At 48.4% G+C, this 21,408-nt stretch overlaps 2 protein-coding genes across 2 annotated transcripts in view; one reads left to right on the forward strand and one right to left on the reverse strand.

Annotated features, from left to right (window-relative positions):
* LOC143767604 (uncharacterized) overlaps window positions 1-2,833 on the reverse strand; it is a 94,740-nt gene extending 91,907 nt beyond the window's left edge. The window contains exon 1 of the mRNA XM_077256032.1: window positions 2,736-2,833. The gene's annotated coding sequence lies outside the window, so the exon portion shown is untranslated. The remainder of the gene's footprint in view (window positions 1-2,735) is intronic.
* Window positions 1,722-6,470, forward strand: LOC143767618 (uncharacterized). Its single transcript, XM_077256055.1, has 2 exons — window positions 1,722-5,458; window positions 5,823-6,470. Exons 1-2 carry the CDS (start codon window positions 4,343-4,345, stop codon window positions 5,955-5,957), a joined length of 1,251 nt encoding a protein of 416 aa, XP_077112170.1. The 5' UTR covers window positions 1,722-4,342; the 3' UTR covers window positions 5,958-6,470.
* The last annotated feature ends 14,938 nt before the right edge of the window (window positions 6,471-21,408 follow it).

The raw sequence follows: 21,408 nt of genomic DNA on the forward strand, positions 1-21,408 counted from the left end.
GTCCCTAGGTGGACGGCCACAACAGGAGACCGTCAATATCTGGAAGCCGGCATTTCGCAGCCCTGAGACCAGGACACACAGACAACATCATCGGTGAAGGTAAGAACCCTTAGCTTCTTACAAACTCTCTCTGTGTCTCCCTTTGTCTCATACACTGCAAGCCGGCCTCCGAGGTATGTTATAGTTGGTCTACCTTACTAGGCCGTCCTTATTGGCAAAGAACCGTAGAATATCCTAGTGATACTTAAAAGGCATATTGGATTGGTTAATTTTATGTGCTGTTAGATGTCTAGGCTATGACTGAAGATTGACTGAGTGTGTGAATTTGCCCGTGGGGACACGTCCTCTCGGGAGGGAGTGATAGAGATACGGTGTAAAAGCCGGTTGAATCGGGTCAGGGTCTCTGCAGTTCCCTCCGGTGACTCTTTGGAGCATCCTGGGTCAGAGATCACGTCTGTATGTCCGTTTGTGTCCATCTGTCCTTGCACGCACAAGCTGCCCCTCCCTAGATGGTGCTGGTAGGTAGAGAGAGAATTTTAGTTGCAGTCATCTGCCTGCTATTAGCTAGTTTTGTTCTCTGGTTAGTATATAGGGTTTCTGTGTATGCCATAATAAGTCTGAAGGGAGTGCCCTTAGAAGGCCTGAGGAGGATTAGTGAGTGACGCTGCGGCGGTCACATCGGGCCAAAACACTAATCGTTTAATCCCCACAAACCTATTGGCTGAGTCTTTTAGCGTAGGTTACGAAAGGAGCGGTGAAGGGGGAATTGCGTTTCTACACACCTTACCTGTGAGCAACGGGATAGGTTAGAAAGTGTAGATAGGGTGCTAGCACCATAGAGAAAAAGGCCGTGAGGAGTGGGCACAAAAAGAGGCTACACATTAGAACAGTGAGATATCAGTATCAGTCAGGAAGACCAGAGAACGCAGGGAAAGAGCAGGCAGAAATGGGGAACATAGACAGCAAAGAGCACAGGGAGGGGTGCAGCGCCTATGAGATAGTAAAGAAGAGGAAAGGCAAAGCTGCTGTGAAAGACTCTAGAAAGTTGTTGAAAGGTTTGGGCATGAAGAATGACCCGTTAGATTCCTTCCTTTGGAACGCAGCTTTGAAACAGAGTCAAGGGTGGCTTACAGATAACAAGTTGTTAGTACAGGCAAGGGAGTGGACAGATGTAGCAAACGAGTTGAAGAGAGAAGGAAGTTGGGTGAAGATAGAAACACCGCAAGGAATGAGATACAGACAGAAAACAAAAACGCCTCCGCCATATCAACCTCATCTTACGGCTCCTGCTCTGCCAGGTCCGGAAGGGTGGGTTTGTGTGTGTGGACAGCAAAACCCCGACTGGCGTGAACAATGTTCTGCCTGCGGGAGACCAAGACCCTACGGGGTGCCAGGACTGTATCCTGTCCTACACACCCACACTGCAGTACCGGACTCTGGGCGCAATGTCACAATAAAAACAGAAGGAAATGTAGGCACATCAGTAGATTATGAAGACGATCAACCATCGGCATTAGGCCAACCTCCAATTCTCCACACCCTGGATGAAACTGGTACTGCTGCAGCAACATCCACCCCCATACGACCAACTGCACCCATGATGACAACTGCCTCCCATTACAAACCATGGGGCCCGAAAGACCACATGACATTGGTCAAGGAAGCACCAGACCCATATGACTTACCCATGGCCTTCTACAGATGGATGGTAGGACTGAATAATACCTACACATGTACTTGGGTAGATTTAGAGTCCATCCTAAGAGGGAAAATTGGGGACGCTAGAATGCAGTCAGTTCTGGATGCAATAAACAGGGCAGGGAGAGGATACACTTCAGAAAGACTCTTGGGATCACAGTATGTCAGGACTGTAGACTCAGGATTACACTTCCTACAGGGACTACATGCATGGTGTCAGGCACGGGTGGGGGAATCCACAATTTCTCTGCTAGACATAGTACAAGGTCCTAATGACACAGTGGAACACTTCTGGGGGAACTTGAAACTGAGACACGCAGATTTGGGCTATGAAAATATGGGGGAGGCAGGTAGGAGACTTTTCCATGGGGCATTCATAGCAGGGCTTAAGCCACAGCTCAGGCAGAAGGTCCAGGCAGCTAAGCCCGACTGGAGAATATGCCAGATAGAGGAGTTGGTGCGGGTGGCAAAAGGGGTTGAATTGGATCAGAAGGCAAAGCCAGTACAGATACATTATGCTTCCAATAACGTTCAAGGGGATGGGACAACTTCTAACAGAAGGGACCGACGACAAATTAAGTGCTACAACTGTGGGAAGAGGGGGCACATTAGCCGTCATTGTAGGGCACCTAGGAAAGAGACTCAGCCCAAGACGGACGCCCCAGCCCAGAACCCACAATAGGAAACAGGCAACCCCGTAGCCATCTACCCCCTTAGGGCACGCACACAGACAAGCCCACAAGGGGTAGTCCCAGTACATCTCCCAAATGGTAGAAAAATCCCATTCCTGGTGGATACGGGGGCAGCCAAAACAGTGATCTGCCAGGAACATGTCACATCATCAGACATATCAGATGACACCCTCTACACTCAAGGCTTTGAGGGACTGATCCAAGAATGCAAACTGACTAAACCACTGCCCCTCCGTTTAGTTGACCACACTTGCCTTGCCAGACTACTGATCAGTGACAAGTCACCTGTCAATCTGCTAGGTTCTGACGTACTACAGGCAATACAAGCACACATCATGTACGAACCTGACGGTACTGTTAAGTTGACAGCTGGGATCCCGGAATCCGCACTGTGTACAGTGCTAGCGTGCCTGCATGTGACAGACTCCCTCTCCCCTCCTGAAACGAGCGAGTCACTGGCACAGGTCCCAGACGTGCTGTGGGCAAAGTCCAAGACTGATATCGGACATATGCCTGTTCCTCCGGTAATGATTAACTTGAAGCCAGGGGCGCAGCCTCCGCAAGTTAGGCAGTACCCTCTAAGTTCTGCTCAGGAAGAAGCAATAGGGAAGAATATCACAGATCTAATTGCTTCTGGGGCCATAAAACCTACAAAGTCTGTAGCGAACACTCCCTTATTTCCAGTAAAGAAAAAGGGTAGGATAGGGGAGCCGGTCACCTACAGAATGGTCCATGACCTTAGAGCCATAAACGCAGTCACTGAATTACGCACACCAGTGGTACCGAATCCGCACACCATCATGTCACAAATCCCGACAACTTCAGCTTGTTTCACATGCATTGACCTTGCAAATGCTTACTTTTCTGTGCCTTTACACCAGGACTGTCAATATCTTTTTGCTTTCACCTTCAGGGGCCAGCAGTATACTTGGATGGTGCTACCGCAGGGGGCTCACAACTCTCCAACCTTGTATACGGCTGCTTTGCAACTTGTTTTGCAGGATTGGATCATTCCACATGCTGAGGTAGTCTTACTCCAGTATGTGGATGACCTTCTCCTTTGTGCCCCAAACAGAGATGTATGCTGTGAAGCTACAATCTCATTGCTCCTGCACCTTGCTTCCAAAGGGTGTAAAGCTTCGAGAGAAAAATTACAGTTTTGTCAGTTAAAGGTTGTATTTCTGGGACATTGCATATCACAGGGAGCACGCCACCTAACTGAGGACAGGAAAAAGGCAATCCAACTGCTAACGCCTCCCACAGGCGTCCAACATCTCCGCACCTTTTTGGGTCTGGCATCATATTGTAGGCCTTGGATTCGCTCTGCATCCATTCTCATGCAGCCACTCTATGATTGTCTGCCCACACAGCCTTTTCTCCTCAGTCAGGAAGCCTTAGACAGTTTCTACTCACTCAAACTAGCAATTGTCTCTGCTCCAGCCCTAGGCACCCCAGATTATGCAAAACTTTTTCTTTTGTACTGCACAGAAATGCAGGGACATGCTACAGGGGTCCTAGCCCAGAAACATGGCCAGCAGAACAGGCCTGTTGCATACTACTCTGCCCGGTTAGATCCTGTTGCTAGAGGAGCCCCATCATGTGTTCGAGCAGTAGCGGCAGTCTCACTTCTACTAGACAAGGCATCAGAGATTGTGCTTGACTACCAAGTCACTGTCTACACTCCACATGATCTACACAGCATACTCAGCCAGGTCCAACCTAAGCACATTGCCGTAGCCAGACACCTCAGACTTCAATGTGCACTCCTAATGCCTCCCAATGTCACCTTAAAAAGATGCATGACTTTGAACCCAGCTACTCTCATTCCAATTGATGTAGTGGATTAAAAAGGGGGGGAAAAGGAGGTAGGCCAAGGAAAACCACTGTTTTTGCAAAATTTGACAGAAGAAGAGCTATTTGATGCATACCATGAGCATGACTGTATAGCCCTTATGGCGCAAGAAACTGCAGGGTTTTCACATGTTTCTGATGTACCTCTCACTAATCCAGATGTTGAGCTTTTTGTAGATGGTTCAAGGAGCATCGGTGAGGATGGCCGGTTCTACACTGGATATGCAGTGGTCACACAGCATGAGGTAGTAAAAGCAGAACCACTCCCTCCTCATATGTCGGCGCAGGAGGCGGAGCTGATGGCACTCATTGAAGCGCTTAAAGGGGCTGAAGGTAAACGTTACACCATTTACACAGACTCCAGGTACGGTTTTGGAGTCGCACATGACTACGGCCCCATATGGAGGGCAAGAGACTTTCTTACATCAACAGGTACTCCTATTAAGCATGGGCACCTCATCAAGCAGCTAATGGATGCACTACTACTTCCAAAGGAGGTTGCCATAGTTAAGGTAAAGGCACACACCAGGCTTGCGACCAACGAAGCACGAGGCAACGACAAAGCAGACAGAGCAGCCAAGGAAGCTGCAAGGAAGCCACGGCGACACGAGACCCCTGCGGCCACCCCACTGATCATGGTAAGCACTGAGTGTAACCAGTTGGACTTGAGTATCTTACAGGCTCTGACTCGGCAAGCCACCGGGGAAGAGAAAAAGGTCTGGTCGAAGGCTGGAGCTCAGGAGCGCGAAGGTTTGTGGAAGGTGGGACAGCGGGTGTGTCTGCCAAGATCTCTGTATCCTGCAATGGCCCAAGCGGCCCACGGTCCAACGCACCTGTCTAAGAACGGCATGTGTGCTCTGGTGGAGAAGCAATGGGTCGCACCTGGTTTCACAATGGTTGCTACTAGGTTTACACAGGCATGTCTCACATGTGCACAACACAATCCAGGAAGTGTAGTGAAAGTACCACAAAAACACACACCTAAGCCCCTCTACCCGTTTCAACGACTGCAGATTGACTTCATACAGCTTCCCAAGGTAGGAACGTATGAATATTGTCTTGTGTGTGTTGACCTCTTCTCAGGGTGGCCGGAAGCTTTCCCGATGCCAAAAGCTACTGCACGAGCCACTGCAAAGAAATTGATGTCAGAAGTCTTCTGTAGATTCGGACTGCCTGAAACCATAGAATCTGACAGAGGTACCCACTTCACTGGAGAGGTAATGCAAAATGTCATGCAAATGTTAGGGGTTACACAGGCGTTTCACACCCCCTACAGACCACAAGCTAGTGGCAAGGTAGAACGGCTAAATGGTACACTTAAGCTAAAAATCCAGAAAGCGAGTGAGGAACTGGGGAAACCATGGACAGAGTGTTTGCCTTTAGCTCTATTCTCCATCAGGTACACGCCTAACAGGAAGACAAAGGTGTCCCCTTTTGAGGTTTTGTTTGGGTCAGCACCAAGACTAGGCCTGTACTTCCCACAGACACTACAGCTTCAGTGTGACAGCCTTACCAGCTATGTCCAGAGCCTTCAAAAGAAGCTCTCATTCGTGCATAAACAAGTGTTTGATTCTATTCCAGACCCAGAGAGCCGAGAGGGAACCCACTCTCTACAGCCTGGAGATTGGGTGGTGGTCAAAAGACATACGAGGAAGCCTTTGGAGCCGAGGTTTGACGGACCCTTCCAAGTCCTCCTCACCACAGCGACATCGGTGAAGCTTGAGGGGAAGCCCACCTGGATCCATGCAAGCCACTGCAAGATCCTGGAACGGAAGAGTGACCATCCTGCTCCTGATGATGCTGACGACCCTTCCCCAGAGAAGACAGACGGCTCGGACAAGCCAGAGCGACGCTGATAATAAAATAGCCCCACTTAGACTTGACTTTGTGAAAAATGTGGACTGGATACACTGCATTTGTTATAATCAACAAAGATTTCTAAAGTATACTAGGGAAGCACTGATAGACCTGGTAAATCACTCCATAGACAAATAAAGATGCCATCAGTTAAATACCACACATAAAATTTGACACTAATGAATATATGAAATTCTGTGATTGAGAATAGGATATGATCTCCCCATCCCATGGGGGATTCGGCCGAAGAATTGACAAGAAAGTCCGACATTGGCACTAGGCCAGTGACAGCACCTATGGGTAAGGGGTAGAATCATATCTAATCTCAAAAGGGGGGACTGATAGGGAAATCAGGGACCACCTTAATGTGGCCTATAATTCACATGTCATGCTCGCGCCCAGACTGGTTGGCGCGGGCGTGCGGGGGAGTGGCCCCACTGGACCACAGACCAAACCTCCCTGGAAGGGGCGTAACTAAGTAGCTTCCTAGGTGTTCGCTGGAGCCTCTGATGGTGAGGTCAGACTTGTGCAATAGGAAGCTACCAGGTACCACTCCAGGGTGGAGTCTGGTTGTGGCTGCTGATCCCACCGGGGAACGGAACATAGACAAGCAAGCGGGCACGGCTGGCACATAGACAGGCAGACGGGTACAACAGGAACACTGTCAGGCAGGCGGGCACGGCTGGCTCTCTGGTAGGCAGGCGGGCACGGCTGGCTCTCTGGCAGGACTGGTGGACGAGACTGGTACACTGGAAGAACCGGTAGGGACCGGTCTGCAGGCAGGTATGTAGAACGGGTAAGAACCTGTTCAGACACGAGGACCTAGGAATAAGTAGATAAAGACCGCAAGAGCGGATGCAGAGCGAAAGCACAGGAGCTAGAGCCAAGAACAGAAATGCAGGAGGCGGAGCCAAGAGCAGGAGGCGGAGCCAAGTGCAAAACCGCAGGAGGCGGAGCCAAGAGCTGGAGGCGGAGCCAAGTGCAGACAGGCAGGAGGCGGAGCCAAGAGCTGGAGGCGGAGCCAAGTGCAGACAGGCAGGAGGCGGAGCCAAGAGCTGGCGGCGGAGCCAAGTGCAGGAGAAGTAGAATCGCAAAGAGCGGAGCCAGGTAGAACCGCAAAGAGCGGAGCCAGGTAGAACCGCAAAGAGCGGAGCCAGGTAGAACCGCAAAGAGCGGAGCCAGGTAGAACCGCAAAGAGCGGAGCCAGGTAGAACCGCAAAGAGCGGAGCCAGGTAGAACCGCAAAGAGCGGAGCCAGGTAGAACCGCAAAGAGCGGAGCCAGGTAGAACCGCAAAGAGCGGAGCCAGGTAGAACCGCAAAGAGCGGAGCCAGGTAGAACCGCAAAGAGCGGAGCCAGGTAGAACCGCAAAGAGCGGAGCCAGGTAGAACCGCAAGGAGCGGAGCCAGGTAGAACCGCAAGGAGCGGAGCCAGGTAGAACCGCAAGGAGCGGAGCCAGGTAGAACCGCAAGGAGCGGAGCCAGGTAGAACCGCAAGGAGCGGAGCCAGGTAGAACCGCAAGGAGCGGAGCCAGGTAGAACCGCAAGGAGCGGAGAGGTGCTGCGGGAGGGGTCTCTGCAGCAAAGCTGAGCAGAGCCACAAAGAATGTGGAGAGAAGCTGCAGCAAGGGATAACTGCAACAGCAGAAGATAAGCTGAGTAGAAAGGAGCAGAAACACAGAAGTGAGGAGCAGAGGTAAAGTCACAAAGGTTCAGAGCAGGCAGAGCTGCAAGAGTGCGGAGTGAAAGCAGACTGAGAATACAAAGAAAGACAACAGGGAAGGAAGCCAAAGACTAGGAGACGGAGATAAGATTAAGTACAGACAAGGCAATGGAACAAGACACAAGGACAAAGACACAGAGACCAGGATATACTGCCTCCTGGTGGGCAGACAACAAGACCAAGGAAATAACACAGAGAATCCTCCAGAGAGGGAGTAACTCAGAGCAAGGCCAGGCAAACTCAGAAGCAAGACACTAACTGAGCTAACACATTGCACAGGCCCAGAACACTGGGTGGAGCTGCACTATATACTGGAGGCCTCTTGGTAATTGGTCAGGAACAGATTGGACAGATGCACCTGATTCCTATAAGAACCAGAGAGTTCAGGCGCCGGCCCCCTATACACACACAGCCATGAAGCATGCAGGAGAGCAGAGACATAGAACATGGTGCTGGCAAGAAACAGAAACCACAACATGACCTGGAGCAGTGGGTAAGATAGTGTGAGAAATGCGAGGCCATGCCGTGATGCCAGCAGAGCTGTTACAGTACCCCCCCTTTACGGCCCCTCTTCTTCAAGCCTGCCAGAATAACTTGCAGAAGAAGGATAGGAGCACACATAGTCCAGGCCAACATGATATCTTCAGGGTAGAAGGCGGCAGGAGGGTCACCAGGTATCTCAGAAAATAAAGTCTCTTTGTGCTCTGCAGGGTTAGCTTCATCAGAAATCTCGGATAGCAAAGTCTCATTGTACCCAATAGGGTTAGCCTTCTCAATGGACTGGACCATTTCCTCAGGGTAGACAAGAAGCAGGGACTTGGAAGCTACCGACTTGTTATCTTCTCCAGCCGGCCACATGGAAGCCGAATGAATACTCACAGGATACACCCTCTGCCCGATATCCAGAGACAAACTTTCAGGTAGCAGAGATGTTCTAGAGTACTGAACACAGGAAAAGTCATTAGAGATGAGTGTGGAGAGCATCAGCTCCACCGGGTCAGAGAAAAGTTGAGGAGAACAAACTTCTGTTTTGAAGTCTTCACCAGCCGGCCACAAGGACGCTGAAGGTATAAACATAGGAACCATCTTCTGCCCGTTATCCAGAAGAAATCGTCCAAGCGGCGGGGATGTTCCTAGGAACGGATTACAGGTATAGTCATTGGAGATGTGTGGAGACATCGTCACCGTTTCCCCATCTTCGGTGACGTCAGCACACCTTGACTCGACGACTAAGTGTTTACAGGTATAGTCGCTGGAGATGTGTGGAGACATCGTCACCGTCTCCCCATCTTCGGTGACGTCAGCACACCTTGACTCGACGACTAGCAGACCAGCTGAAGAAGATGACACTGCTGAGTGTCTTTGACGCATGGGAACCAGACAGTTCTCAAGACTGGGTAAGTTCAAACGAAGCACTTTACTGGATCCCTTGACCAGAGCGGGTGGTAGAGTCCTTGGCTCAGAATGACCCATGGGCATAACAGACAGCATGTGGAAGACAAACTTCTTCGTGTATAAGGCTCCAACTTGGAGCTGTAGTTGTCCTTGTAGGACTAGACTGTTCTTTAGCAGGGTTCGGCCATTATCAGGCAACGCCCACACCGGGTTCTGGAGCTGTAGAACGGAGACCATACACCGACTCCGTATGACAGGCGGCTTAGACACACCAAAGCTCCCAGAAGGCAGAGAAACAGTCATAGACTTTAGCGTCAGGGAGTTATTCTCACCAAGGGCAGTCTCTCCTACTGACCCGAGATTTTTGAGCTTGAGATCCCCTGGACAGAGGCCATCCAGGTGTTCCTCACAACAGCAGCGACATTGTATGCCCTTCTTATGGTTGATTTCAGGCTGCTGCTTTGCCAGCCCACTCTCATCAACCTTCTTAGGCTTCATACGGGTAGCTGCTTTAATGGGTACAGGAACTGGAGGGTCACAGACGGTCATGGCTTGACGTGGGGATTTCTTCACGGGTTTCGCCCGTCTGGAGCGCCTCTCGGATCTAGATGGGGAAGACTTAACAGGAGCAGCAGGACAAGGCTTGTCAAATACTTTACGGAAGGCCACTAGGAAGGCCCCTAGGTTCATGACGATAGGATCCCCTGCTTCCCAGAGGGGAGTTATCCATATTAGAGCATCTTCGGCCAGGTAGGACATGATGTAACCCACCTTGACCCAGTCAGAGGGAAAACAAGCTGCATTCTGCAGGATGTAGCGTAAGCACTGTTTCAGGAACCCCTGGCATTCTTCAGGATTCCCATAGAACCTAGGTGGGTCAGCTGGGTAGTGCTCCTCCTCATAGGCCTGAAGTTGCTTGAAGAGAGCATCAGAGACTATAATTGGGTCAGAGGTCTCTTCAATCTGAACCACCCTTGGTGGAACAAATTTATCAGGTTGCTCATACGGGCAGAGAGAAAGTTCATCATGCTCTGCGAGCGGTAGAACATGGGATACAGCGGAGGCCATGGCCTGTGCAAACTGTCATGCTCGCGCCCAGACTGGTTGGCGCGGGCGTGCGGGGGAGTGGCCCCACTGGACCACAGACCAAACCTCCCTGGAAGGGGCGTAACTAAGTAGCTTCCTAGGTGTTCGCTGGAGCCTCTGATGGTGAGGTCAGACTTGTGCAATAGGAAGCTACCAGGTACCACTCCAGGGTGGAGTCTGGTTGTGGCTGCTGATCCCACCGGGGAACGGAACATAGACAAGCAAGCGGGCACGGCTGGCACATAGACAGGCAGACGGGTACAACAGGAACACTGTCAGGCAGGCGGGCACGGCTGGCTCTCTGGTAGGCAGGCGGGCACGGCTGGCTCTCTGGCAGGACTGGTGGACGAGACTGGTACACTGGAAGAACCGGTAGGGACCGGTCTGCAGGCAGGTATGTAGAACGGGTAAGAACCTGTTCAGACACGAGGACCTAGGAATAAGTAGATAAAGACCGCAAGAGCGGATGCAGAGCGAAAGCACAGGAGCTAGAGCCAAGAACAGAAATGCAGGAGGCGGAGCCAAGAGCAGGAGGCGGAGCCAAGTGCAAAACCGCAGGAGGCGGAGCCAAGAGCTGGAGGCGGAGCCAAGTGCAGACATGCAGGAGGCGGAGCCAAGAGCTGGAGGCGGAGCCAAGTGCAGACAGGCAGGAGGCGGAGCCAAGAGCTGGCGGCGGAGCCAAGTGCAGGAGAAGTAGAATCGCAAAGAGCGGAGCCAGGTAGAACCGCAAGGAGCGGAGCCAGGTAGAACCGCAAAGAGCGGAGCCAGGTAGAACCGCAAAGAGCGGAGCCAGGTAGAACCGCAAAGAGCGGAGCCAGGTAGAACCGCAAAGAGCGGAGCCAGGTAGAACCGCAAAGAGCGGAGCCAGGTAGAACCGCAAAGAGCGGAGCCAGGTAGAACCGCAAAGAGCGGAGCCAGGTAGAACCGCAAAGAGCGGAGCCAGGTAGAACCGCAAGGAGCGGAGCCAGGTAGAACCGCAAAGAGCGGAGCCAGGTAGAACCGCAAGGAGCGGAGCCAGGTAGAACCGCAAGGAGCGGAGCCAGGTAGAACCGCAAGGAGCGGAGCCAGGTAGAACCGCAAGGAGCGGAGCCAGGTAGAACCGCAAGGAGCGGAGCCAGGTAGAACCGCAAGGAGCGGAGCCAGGTAGAACCGCAAGGAGCGGAGCCAGGTAGAACCGCAAGGAGCGGAGAGGTGCTGCGGGAGGGGTCTCTGCAGCAAAGCTGAGCAGAGCCACAAAGAATGTGGAGAGAAGCTGCAGCAAGGGATAACTGCAACAGCAGAAGATAAGCTGAGTAGAAAGGAGCAGAAACGCAGAAGTGAGGAGCAGAGGTAAAGTCACAAAGGTTCAGAGCAGGCAGAGCTGCAAGAGTGCGGAGTGAAAGCAGACTGAGAATACAAAGAAAGACAACAGGGAAGGAAGCCAAAGACTAGAAGACCGAGGTAAGACTAAGTGCAGACAAGGCAATGGAACAAGACACAAGGACAAAGACACTGGGACCAGGATATACTGCCTCCTGTCGGGCAGACAACAAGACCAAGGAAATAACACAGAGAATCCTCCAGAGAGGGAGTAACTCAGAGCAAGGCCAGGCAAACTCAGAAGCAAGACACTAACTGAGCTAACACATTGCACAGGCCCAGAACACTGGGTGGAGCTGCACTATATACTGGAGGCCTCTTGGTAATTGGTCAGGAACAGATTGGACAGATGCACCTGATTCCTATAAGAACCAGAGAGTTCAGGCGCCGGCCCCCTATACACACACAGCCATGAAGCATGCAGGAGAGCAGAGACATAGAACATGGTGCTGGCAAGAAACAGAAACCACAACATGACCTGGAGCAGTGGGTAAGATAGTGTGAGAAATGCGAGGCCATGCCGTGATGCCAGCAGAGCTGTTACATCACATATGGGATTCTTAGGCATATGTCTTGACATGTCTGAGACTGCTGACAACGTGATCACTGATCACCTTCGATGATTAAAGTTGTTGACGAGGGTTAGGCCTAATAAAGATAAGACTTAGACCCTTAGTCCCTGACATGGATAAACCTGAGTTACCCCTTATGTCATAGTCACCCTCTCAGAGATGTCCTTATTAGGAATTAGACCTGATGAATAATAGGATGATTTCATATGTAATAAACAGCTGATTGGTGGACATAATGTAAACACCTACTCAAAAGTGTATATAACTTCATGTCTCAAATAAACTGCTTATGGCAATATTCAGATACCACATCTGTCTATGTCCATCACTTTCTCCGGAGAATCGACTCATTTGGCAGCCATCCAATATTCCTAACGGGTCTGACTTGCAGACCACCCCAACAATTATGAAAATTTAGCAATTTTCAAACTTTTAGTTTTTATGCCCTTAAATTAGAGAGTTATATCTCATAATATAGTTAATAAACAACATTTCCCACATGTCTGCTTTACATCAGCACAATTTTGGAAGCATCATTTTTTTTGTTAGGGAGTTATAAGGGTTAAAAGTTGAACAGCGATTTCTCATTTTTGCAACAAAATTTGCAAAACCATTTTTTTTACGGACCACCTCACACTTGAAGTGACTTTGAGGGGTCTATATGACAGAAAATGCCCAAAAGTGACACCATTCTAAAAACTGCACCCCTCAAGGTACTCAAAACCACATTCAAAAAGTTTATTAACCCTTCAGGTGCTTCACAGGAATTTTTGGAATGTTTAAAAAAAATTGAACATTTAACTTTTTTTTCACAAAATTTTTACTTCAGATCCAATTTGTTTTATTTTGCCAAGGGTAACAGGAGAAATTGGACCAAAAAAGTCATTGTACAATTTGTCCTGAGTATGCTGATACCCCACATGTTGGGGTAAACCATTGATTGGGCACATGGCAGAGCTCGGAAGGGAAGGAGCGCCATTTGACTTTTCAATGCAAGATTTGCTGGAATTGAGATCGGAACCCATGCCGCGATTGGAGAGCCCCTGACGTGCCTAAACAGTGGAAACCCCCACAAGTGACACCATTTTGGAAAGTAGACCCTCTAAGGAACTAATCTAGATGTGTGGTGAGCACTTTGAACCTCCAAGTGCTTCACAGAAGTTTATAATGTAGAGCCGTAAAAAAAAATTCATATTTATTTTCACAAAAAATGATCTTTTTGCCCCAAATTTTTTATTTTCCCAAGGGTAACAGGATAAATTGGAACCCAAAAGTTGTTGTGCAATTTTTCCTGAGTACGCTGATACTTCATATATGGGGATAAACCACTGTTTGGGCGCATGGCAGAGCTCGGAAGGGAAGGAGCGCCATTTGACTTTTCAATGCAAAATTGGCTGGAATTGAGATCGGAACCCATGTCGTGTTTGGAGAGCCCCTGACGTGCCTAAACAATGGAAACCCCCACAAGTGACACCATTTTGGAAAGAAGACCCCCTAAGGAACTTATCTAGATGTGTGGTGAGCACTTTTAACCCCCAATTGTTTCACTAAAGTTTAGAATGTAGCGCTGTGAAAATTAAAAAATCATTTTTTCTTTCCACAAAATGATGTTTAGCCCGCAATTTTTTTTTTCCCAAGGGTAACAGGAGAAATTGGACTACAAAAGTTATTGTCCAATTTGTCCTGAGTACGCTGATACCCCATACATTGGGGGGAACCACTGTTTGGGCGCACAGCAGAGCTCGGAAGGGAAGGAGCGCCGTTTGAAATGCAGACTTAGATGGGTTGGTCTGCAGGTGTTATGTTGCATTTGTAGAGCCCCTGATGTACCTAAACAGTAGAAACCCCCCACAAGTGACCCCATATTGGAAACTAGACCCCCCATGGAACTTATCTAGATGTGTTGTGAGAACTTTGAACCCCCAAGTGTTTCACTACAGTTTATAACGCAGAGCCGCGAAAATAAAAAATATATTTTTTTCCACGAAAAATATATTTTAGCCCCCACTTTTTTATTTTCCCAAGGGTAACAGGACAAATTGGACCCCAAAAGTTGTTGTCCAACTTGTCCTGAGAACGCTGATACCCCATATGTTGGGGGGAACCACTGTTTGGGCGCACAGGAGAACTCGGAAGGGAAGGAGCACTGTTTTAGTTTTTCAAAGCAGAATTGGCTGGAATTGAGATCGGACGCCATGTCGCGTTTGGAGAGCCCCTGATGTGCCTAAACAGTGGAAACTCCCCAATTCTAACTGAAACCCTAATCCCAACCCTAACCCCAACCCTAACCCTAGCCCTAACCCCAGCCCTAACCCTAGCCCTAACCCTAGTCCTAACCCTAGTGCTACTTTCACACTAGCGTTTTTTTGCATACGTCGCAATGCGTCGTTTTGGCGAAAAAAACGCATCCTGCAAAGTCATCTGCAGGATGCGGTTTTTCCCCATAGACTAACATTAGTGACGTATTGACACACGTCGCAACCGTCGTGCGACGGTTGCATCGTGTTGTGGCGGACCGCCGGCAGCAAAAAACATTACATGTAACTTTTTTTGTGCCGATGATCCACCATTTCTGACCGCGCATGCGCGGCTGGAACTCCGCCCCCACCTCCCCGCACCTCACAATGGGGCAGCGGATGCATGGAAAAACAGCATCCGCTGCCCCCGTTGTGCGGCGCTTGCACAGTATGCGTCGGTATGTCGGGCCGACGCAGCACGATGGCCCCGTACCGACGCTAGTGTGAAAGTAGCCTAACGGGAAAATGGAAATAAATATTTTTTTTTAATTTTATTATTTTTCCCTAACTAAGCGGGTGATGAAGGGGGATTTGATTTACTTTTATAGCGTTTTTTGGGTGGATTTTTATGGTTGGCAGCCATCACACACTAAAAGACGCTTTTTATTGCAAAAAATAGTTTTTGCATCACCGATCACCGATCTGACAGACAAGGGCAGAGGCTTGCCGGCGCCTGCACTCAGCAGCTCTCAGCAGGCGCCGGCAAGCAGGGTCATCTCAAGACCCGGAAGGAGTCCCACGGCCATCTTGGATCCGGGGACTCCTTCCAGGTCACCGGAGCAGCGCGATCTCATCGCGTTGCTCCGGTGGGAGAGCGCAGGGAGCCCCCGTCCCTGCGCGATCCCCCTCTATGCCGCTGTCACTATTGACAGCGGCATCAGAGGGGTTAAATGCCAGCGATCGGCGATAGCGCCGATCATGGGCATTGCTGCGGGGTGTCAGCTGTCATATGCAGCTGACACCCGCACCCGATCACCGCGGCGCTCAGCGCGAGACCGCGGTGATCGGGGCGCCGTACTAGTACTGCGGCTGGCACTAATGCAGTGCCGGCAGCGCCGTACTAGTACGGCGCATGGCACGAAGGGGTTAAGAACAGGTAACGTTGCTAAAAGTAGAACAATTCCCCCCATTAAGTGATTGGATCCCCCCAGACCTTTCATAGATCTTAGTGATATTACAGATGGGAGTTTCCAAGAGCGCTAGATTCAGGGGTAATCCTAGTGCTGACTGAGCCGTGCGCCTCCATCTAAGTCTACTTTCACACTTCCGTCTTTAGAGATACGTCGCAATGCGTCTTTTAGGAGAAAAAATGCATCCTGCAAAGTTGGCTGCAGGATGCGTTTTTTTCTCCACAGACTTGCATTGGCGACGCATTGCGACGTATGGCCACACGTCGCATCCGTCGTGCAACGGATGCGTCGTATTTTGGCGGCTGCGACGCACAAAAACATTGAATGTAGTGTTTTTTTGTGAGTCGGGTCTGCCATTTTCAACCACGCATGTTGAAACTCTGCCCCCTCCTCCCCGGAACTCACAATGGGCAGCGGATGCGTTGTAAAACTGCTTCCGCTGCCCACGTTCTGCTACATTTAGTCCGTTGGTACGTCGGGCCGACGGTTTGCGATAGCCCCGTGCCGATGGAAGTGTGAAAGTAGCCTAAGAGAGCGGCCACAACCCCAGACGATGCAGCGGCCGGAGCAATGTTACTGATTGAGGGAATTTCTGGGAGCAGCAAATTAATAAGAATGTTTTACCGGAACCTCCTGGGGCATCAAGGAAAACAATCTCCCATTTCCACCTGGAATCTGAGCCATAATTGCCAAATACCCCGATCTGTGGTCATCAACCAGAAGAGGCTTATTTACTGGGACAAATCCCCTCATCTTTCCCAAATCCTGGCTTTTCTCTCCCAGAATATCTCTCCCATAACACAACGGCTGGTGGAGCTGGTGCCGGTAACCTGATGCTATTAGAGGGTCACTACTGACACATTGGCTCCTTTCTTCTAGAGTCAGGAGGACTGTGGTGGAACTGTCGGCAGTGACATTTATGTCTAAGTCCGGATGACCTCTCCTGTGCTCTCTATGAATATCTTCTCTAGGATATTCTGTGTATTTGTCCCACAGAGCCCGGGGATTGGAAGGTGCACAGGTTGGAGTTATTATAGGGAGCAGGTTAGAAGATGAGGTGGAAAGTGAGTGAGGGACGCCTCCTGCAATGTCAGGTCCCAGTGTGGACCATCCTCCATCAGACCACGCTTTTGGCATGGCCTCCCTGTAAGTGTTTGTTGGTTCAGTTGTATGTACAGAAGACGCTGACTTTCCACCTTGGCACACAGATCTACTATACATTGATGAGAAAGTTGCCTCCATTGTTGTCTGGTCATTATTTGGTAGGTGTAGAAGTCCATAGCTGATATTTTATTGGTTGGTTAATTGGTCGGCCTCGCAGTGTTGGGATCAGTCTGTTAGATTATAGTGATCGCCATCTTGGCCATTCCACAATATTATAGGATATTGCAGAGCATCATATGATCTATGTGTTTCTGTAATACGCTGAACATGTTCTCTCCGTCACTGAATAATTATATCTCGGCTTAGAAAGTCCCGTCCAACCATTACAATAGCTACTTCATTAACACTGGGGGAAGTAAATCTCCTTTTGTGCCACCAACCGGTGTCTTGTCTGCTCTTATTACACCCTGATATTCCGCACTTGGCATTCTTTATAAGGCCATATTATAAAGGTTTACTAACTGGTTGTGTTGGTGGAAAATCTTTGCAAATTCAAAACAATGTCTTTCTGTCTCAGGTATAACTTCACGTCGATCAGCTTGTATCTGTTCATCTCCCGAACAGTAAATATGTTATCTTTATTTGCTACAGGAAGCATCAGACCTATTTTGTGATGTATTTGTCCCTGGACTTTAAAAGCCAGCGTAATTCCTGCTTTCCTTAAGGATGTCATATTGTATCTCCTAATAATTTGTAGTAAATGTTTAGACTCATGAATTGTTCCTGACATGTATGAAAAAGTGGTTCAGAAGGTAGACTTAAAGGTGAGAAACTGACTTTACCATTTGATCACCACATATCAGGCGATTCCAAGTTAAACTTTTTTGCTTGACAATGTTCCCATATTACATAAACGGAGTAGCTGGCCAGCAGCACACGGATGAACGGATGCACGTCCTAATTCCACTGGACCCCCATGGAAGCTGTACATACCAGATAAAAAACGAAGGACAGCATCCAGTCCAGGTGAAAGTGTTCACAAACGAATTCCTTTATTTGCCAAAGTGCAACGTTTCGACCCACATGGGTCTTTGTCAAGCATACAACACATGGATAATGGTGGATTTTTATAGGGGATGGATTCCCATACACCAATCCCCACAAGGTAACCACCCATATCAAAAATATCTCTTAAAATCACACAACAATAAAAATACATCAATTACATCTTAAATACATAACAGATTTCAAAGTAGAATACAGAAAATCATCATATATTTGGCAATAGATCACACATAACAGCCTATTTATGGATCTGTCCCTGTATCCTTAGTAACCATAAACCAATGGCTACATGTATATCATCTAATGTAAAAATCAGGAGACCAATTGGAAGTTTTATGTAAAGAATTAGACAACAAACTTTATTAACAACAATAACAAGTTAAAACCACAGGCAACCATCACGTAATGACAGTGCCATAAACATACAAAATGCAAAAAGACACCAGACCTAAGAGTCCACCACACACAAGGTAATATCTAGTGAGAGAGAAAAAAGCACTCAATGCATGATACAGGTGCAAGTAGCACATGTGTCTATGTACAAACAATATACCTTAAGAGCATTAATCCCATGAGAAATAACCCATGTTTATACGGTGCAGATAATCCATGCATATGTGTTCCGGCATTGTGCCTAAGTCACATTTAATCATCATATGAGGAATAATCCATGGGTATAAAATCTCTCTGGGCAGGAGACTGCGTCCATACTAAGTCCCCCATGTCAAATGCCTAGGCTATCAAAGGTAAAATAAAGCATACTTCACCAGAGTGTCGGTAGACCAATTGCACATGCCCCGACGCGCGTTTCGCCGCTGTTCGCCTTGCTTTCTCAAATTGTGCTAATGTAAAGCAGACATGTGGGAAATATTACTTATTAACTATTTTGTGTGACATTTCTCTCTGATTAAAGCAATAAAAGTGAAAATTTGATAATTTCAACATGTTCAAAATTTTCACCAAATTTTTGATTTTTTTTCACAAATAAGTGCAAGTCATATCAAAATAATGTTACCACTGTAGTGACGTACAATATGTCATGAGAAATATGCCGCCATATAGTAGACGTCCGGTTACCCTTGTGAAAATTAAAAAAGTGGGGCTAATAATTCCCTCATGTGTGGGGTCTATTTGTCTCCAAGCAGAGAAATCCCACGTTACATTCCACACATAACACTGTGTAGAAAAGGCGGCGCGGGGTAATTGTGCCAGTAGTGAGGGGAAATAATGGCGGGAATGTCACTGACTGAGGAGAAGTTTCCATGTGGGGTCTGCACTACAGATATCATTCACTGAGGCCCCTGATCATGTGACCCCTGACTCCTCCCCTCCTGTGACCTCATCACAGGTCCTGTGCACAGAGCAGCTACTGTATATATGTGATGTGCTGCTCTGCAGGTAGGTGCTGGAGATTCCCTATTACTGAGCGTGAGGGACATTAACCCCTTCAGTACTGAGACTCCTTTGGGATTTTGTTCCCACTTTATAAGAATCATTGTGTTTTTGTTCTGTTTCCTGTAATAGATACATACGACCCAACTATGGGAGACAGAAAGGGAGGAAACAGATTGTTCTCATAGCACAGGGCCCCTTTCTTTGCCCCCATATAGTGTAATGCCCCTTATGTAGTATGTATAATGCCCCTGTGACAGGATCACTGGCGCTGTCTGTGAGGGGAGATATGTGTCGCGGAGATTGCTTTCCTCCGTGATCTAGAAACCCATAAGTTTCTCTTCAGCATTCTATGTGCTGAAGGAGTTAAGCAGCCATGTTATGGGTGGGCTTTTAGGTGAGTAGGTAAGAGATGGGCGGGATGCCTACTCACCATATGTCCACCTCAAGGGTGTGGCTGGGGAAATAAATGTCTAGCAGTTTTTTTTTTTCAAGCTGTGCTGTGTGGAGGCAAGGAAGTCCCCATACTGAAGCTCCTGTGAGAGCAGCCACATGTGTTGTCCTAGAAGCACTGGCAGGACTTTGTATGAGCTGTTTATTTTCTTTTGAGCCAGAAAGGCTGTTTTTCTGTTACCACCATTTTGGGCTTTGGGTTCATGATGCAATAAACCACCCAGAACCACACATGTCTACCTTGAGGAGCAGCTAAGTGAGCCGACCTTCCACACCTCCCACACAGTATAATGTTCCCATAGTACTGTTATCCCTCCACACAGTGTAAATTCCACATTATGTCCCTGTACTGAGTGACCAGATACAACATACAGTCATGGCCAAAAGTATTGACACTCCTGCAATTCTGCCGGATAATACTCAGTTTCTGCCTGAAAATGATTGCAAACACAAATTCTTTGGTATTATTATCTTCATTTAATTTGTCTTAAATGAAAAAACACAAAAGAGAATGAAGCAAAAAGCAAAACATTGATCATTTCACACAAAACTCCAAAAATGGGCCAGACAAAAGTATTGGCACCCTCAGCCTAATACTTGGTTGCACAACCTTTAGCCAAAATAACTGCGACCAACCGCTTCCGGTAACTATCAATGAGTTTCTTACAATGCTCTGCTAAAATTTTAGACCATTCTTCTTTGGCAAACTGCTCCAGGTCCCTGATATTTGCAGGGTGCCTTCTCCAAACTGCCATTTTTAGATCTCTCCACAGGTGTTCTATGGGATTCAGGTCTGGACTCATTGCTGGCCACCATAGAAGTCTCCAGTGCTTTCTCTCAAACCATTTTCTAGTGTTTTTTGAAGTGTGTTTTGGGTCATTGTCCTGCTGGAAGACCCATGACCTCTGAGGGAGACCCAGCTTTCTCACAGTGGACCCTACATTATGCTGCAAAATTTGTTGGTAGTCTTCAGACTTCATAATGCCATGCACACGGTCAAGCAGTCCAGTGCCAGAGGCAGCAAAGCAACCCCAAAACATCAGGGAACCTCCGCCATGTTTGACTGTAGGGACCGTGTTCTTTTCTTTGAATGCCTCTTTTTTTTCTCCTGTAAACTCTATGTTGATGCCTTTGCCCAAAAAGCTCTACTTTTGTCTCATCTGACCAGAGAACATTCTTCCAAAACGTTTTAGGCTTTTTCAGATAAGTTTTGGCAAACTCCAGCCTGGCTTTTTTATGTCTTGGGGTAAGAAGTGGGGTCTTCCTGGGTCTCCTGTTATGATCCTTAGTGGTTGAGGATCACAAATTACTCCAGCTAAGTAACAAACATAGGACAAGCTCTAGGGAGGTGGCAAACTGGACTGACCGCAAAACTGAACCTATCCAAACACACTAGAAGTAGCCGGTGAACGTGCCTAAAAATCCTAGACGTCTCGAGCCAGCCTGAGGAACTAACTACCCCTAGAGAGAAAGAAAGACGTCTCTTGCCTCCAGAGAAATAATCCCCAAAGATATAGAAGCCCCCAACAAATAATAACGGTGAGGTAAGAGGAAGGCACATACACAGGGGTGAAAACAGATTCAGCAAATGAGGCCCACTAATACTAGATAGCAGAAAATAGTAAAGGGGTCTGTGCGGTCAGTAAAAAACCCTTACAAAATATCCACACTGAGATTTCAAGAACCCCCGCACCAACTAACGGTGTGGGGGGAGAAACTCAGTCCCCTAGAGCAACC

The sequence above is a fragment of the Ranitomeya variabilis genome, chromosome 4 (assembly GCF_051348905.1).
Source record: "Ranitomeya variabilis isolate aRanVar5 chromosome 4, aRanVar5.hap1, whole genome shotgun sequence".
Classification (NCBI taxonomy): Eukaryota; Metazoa; Chordata; class Amphibia; order Anura; family Dendrobatidae; genus Ranitomeya; species Ranitomeya variabilis.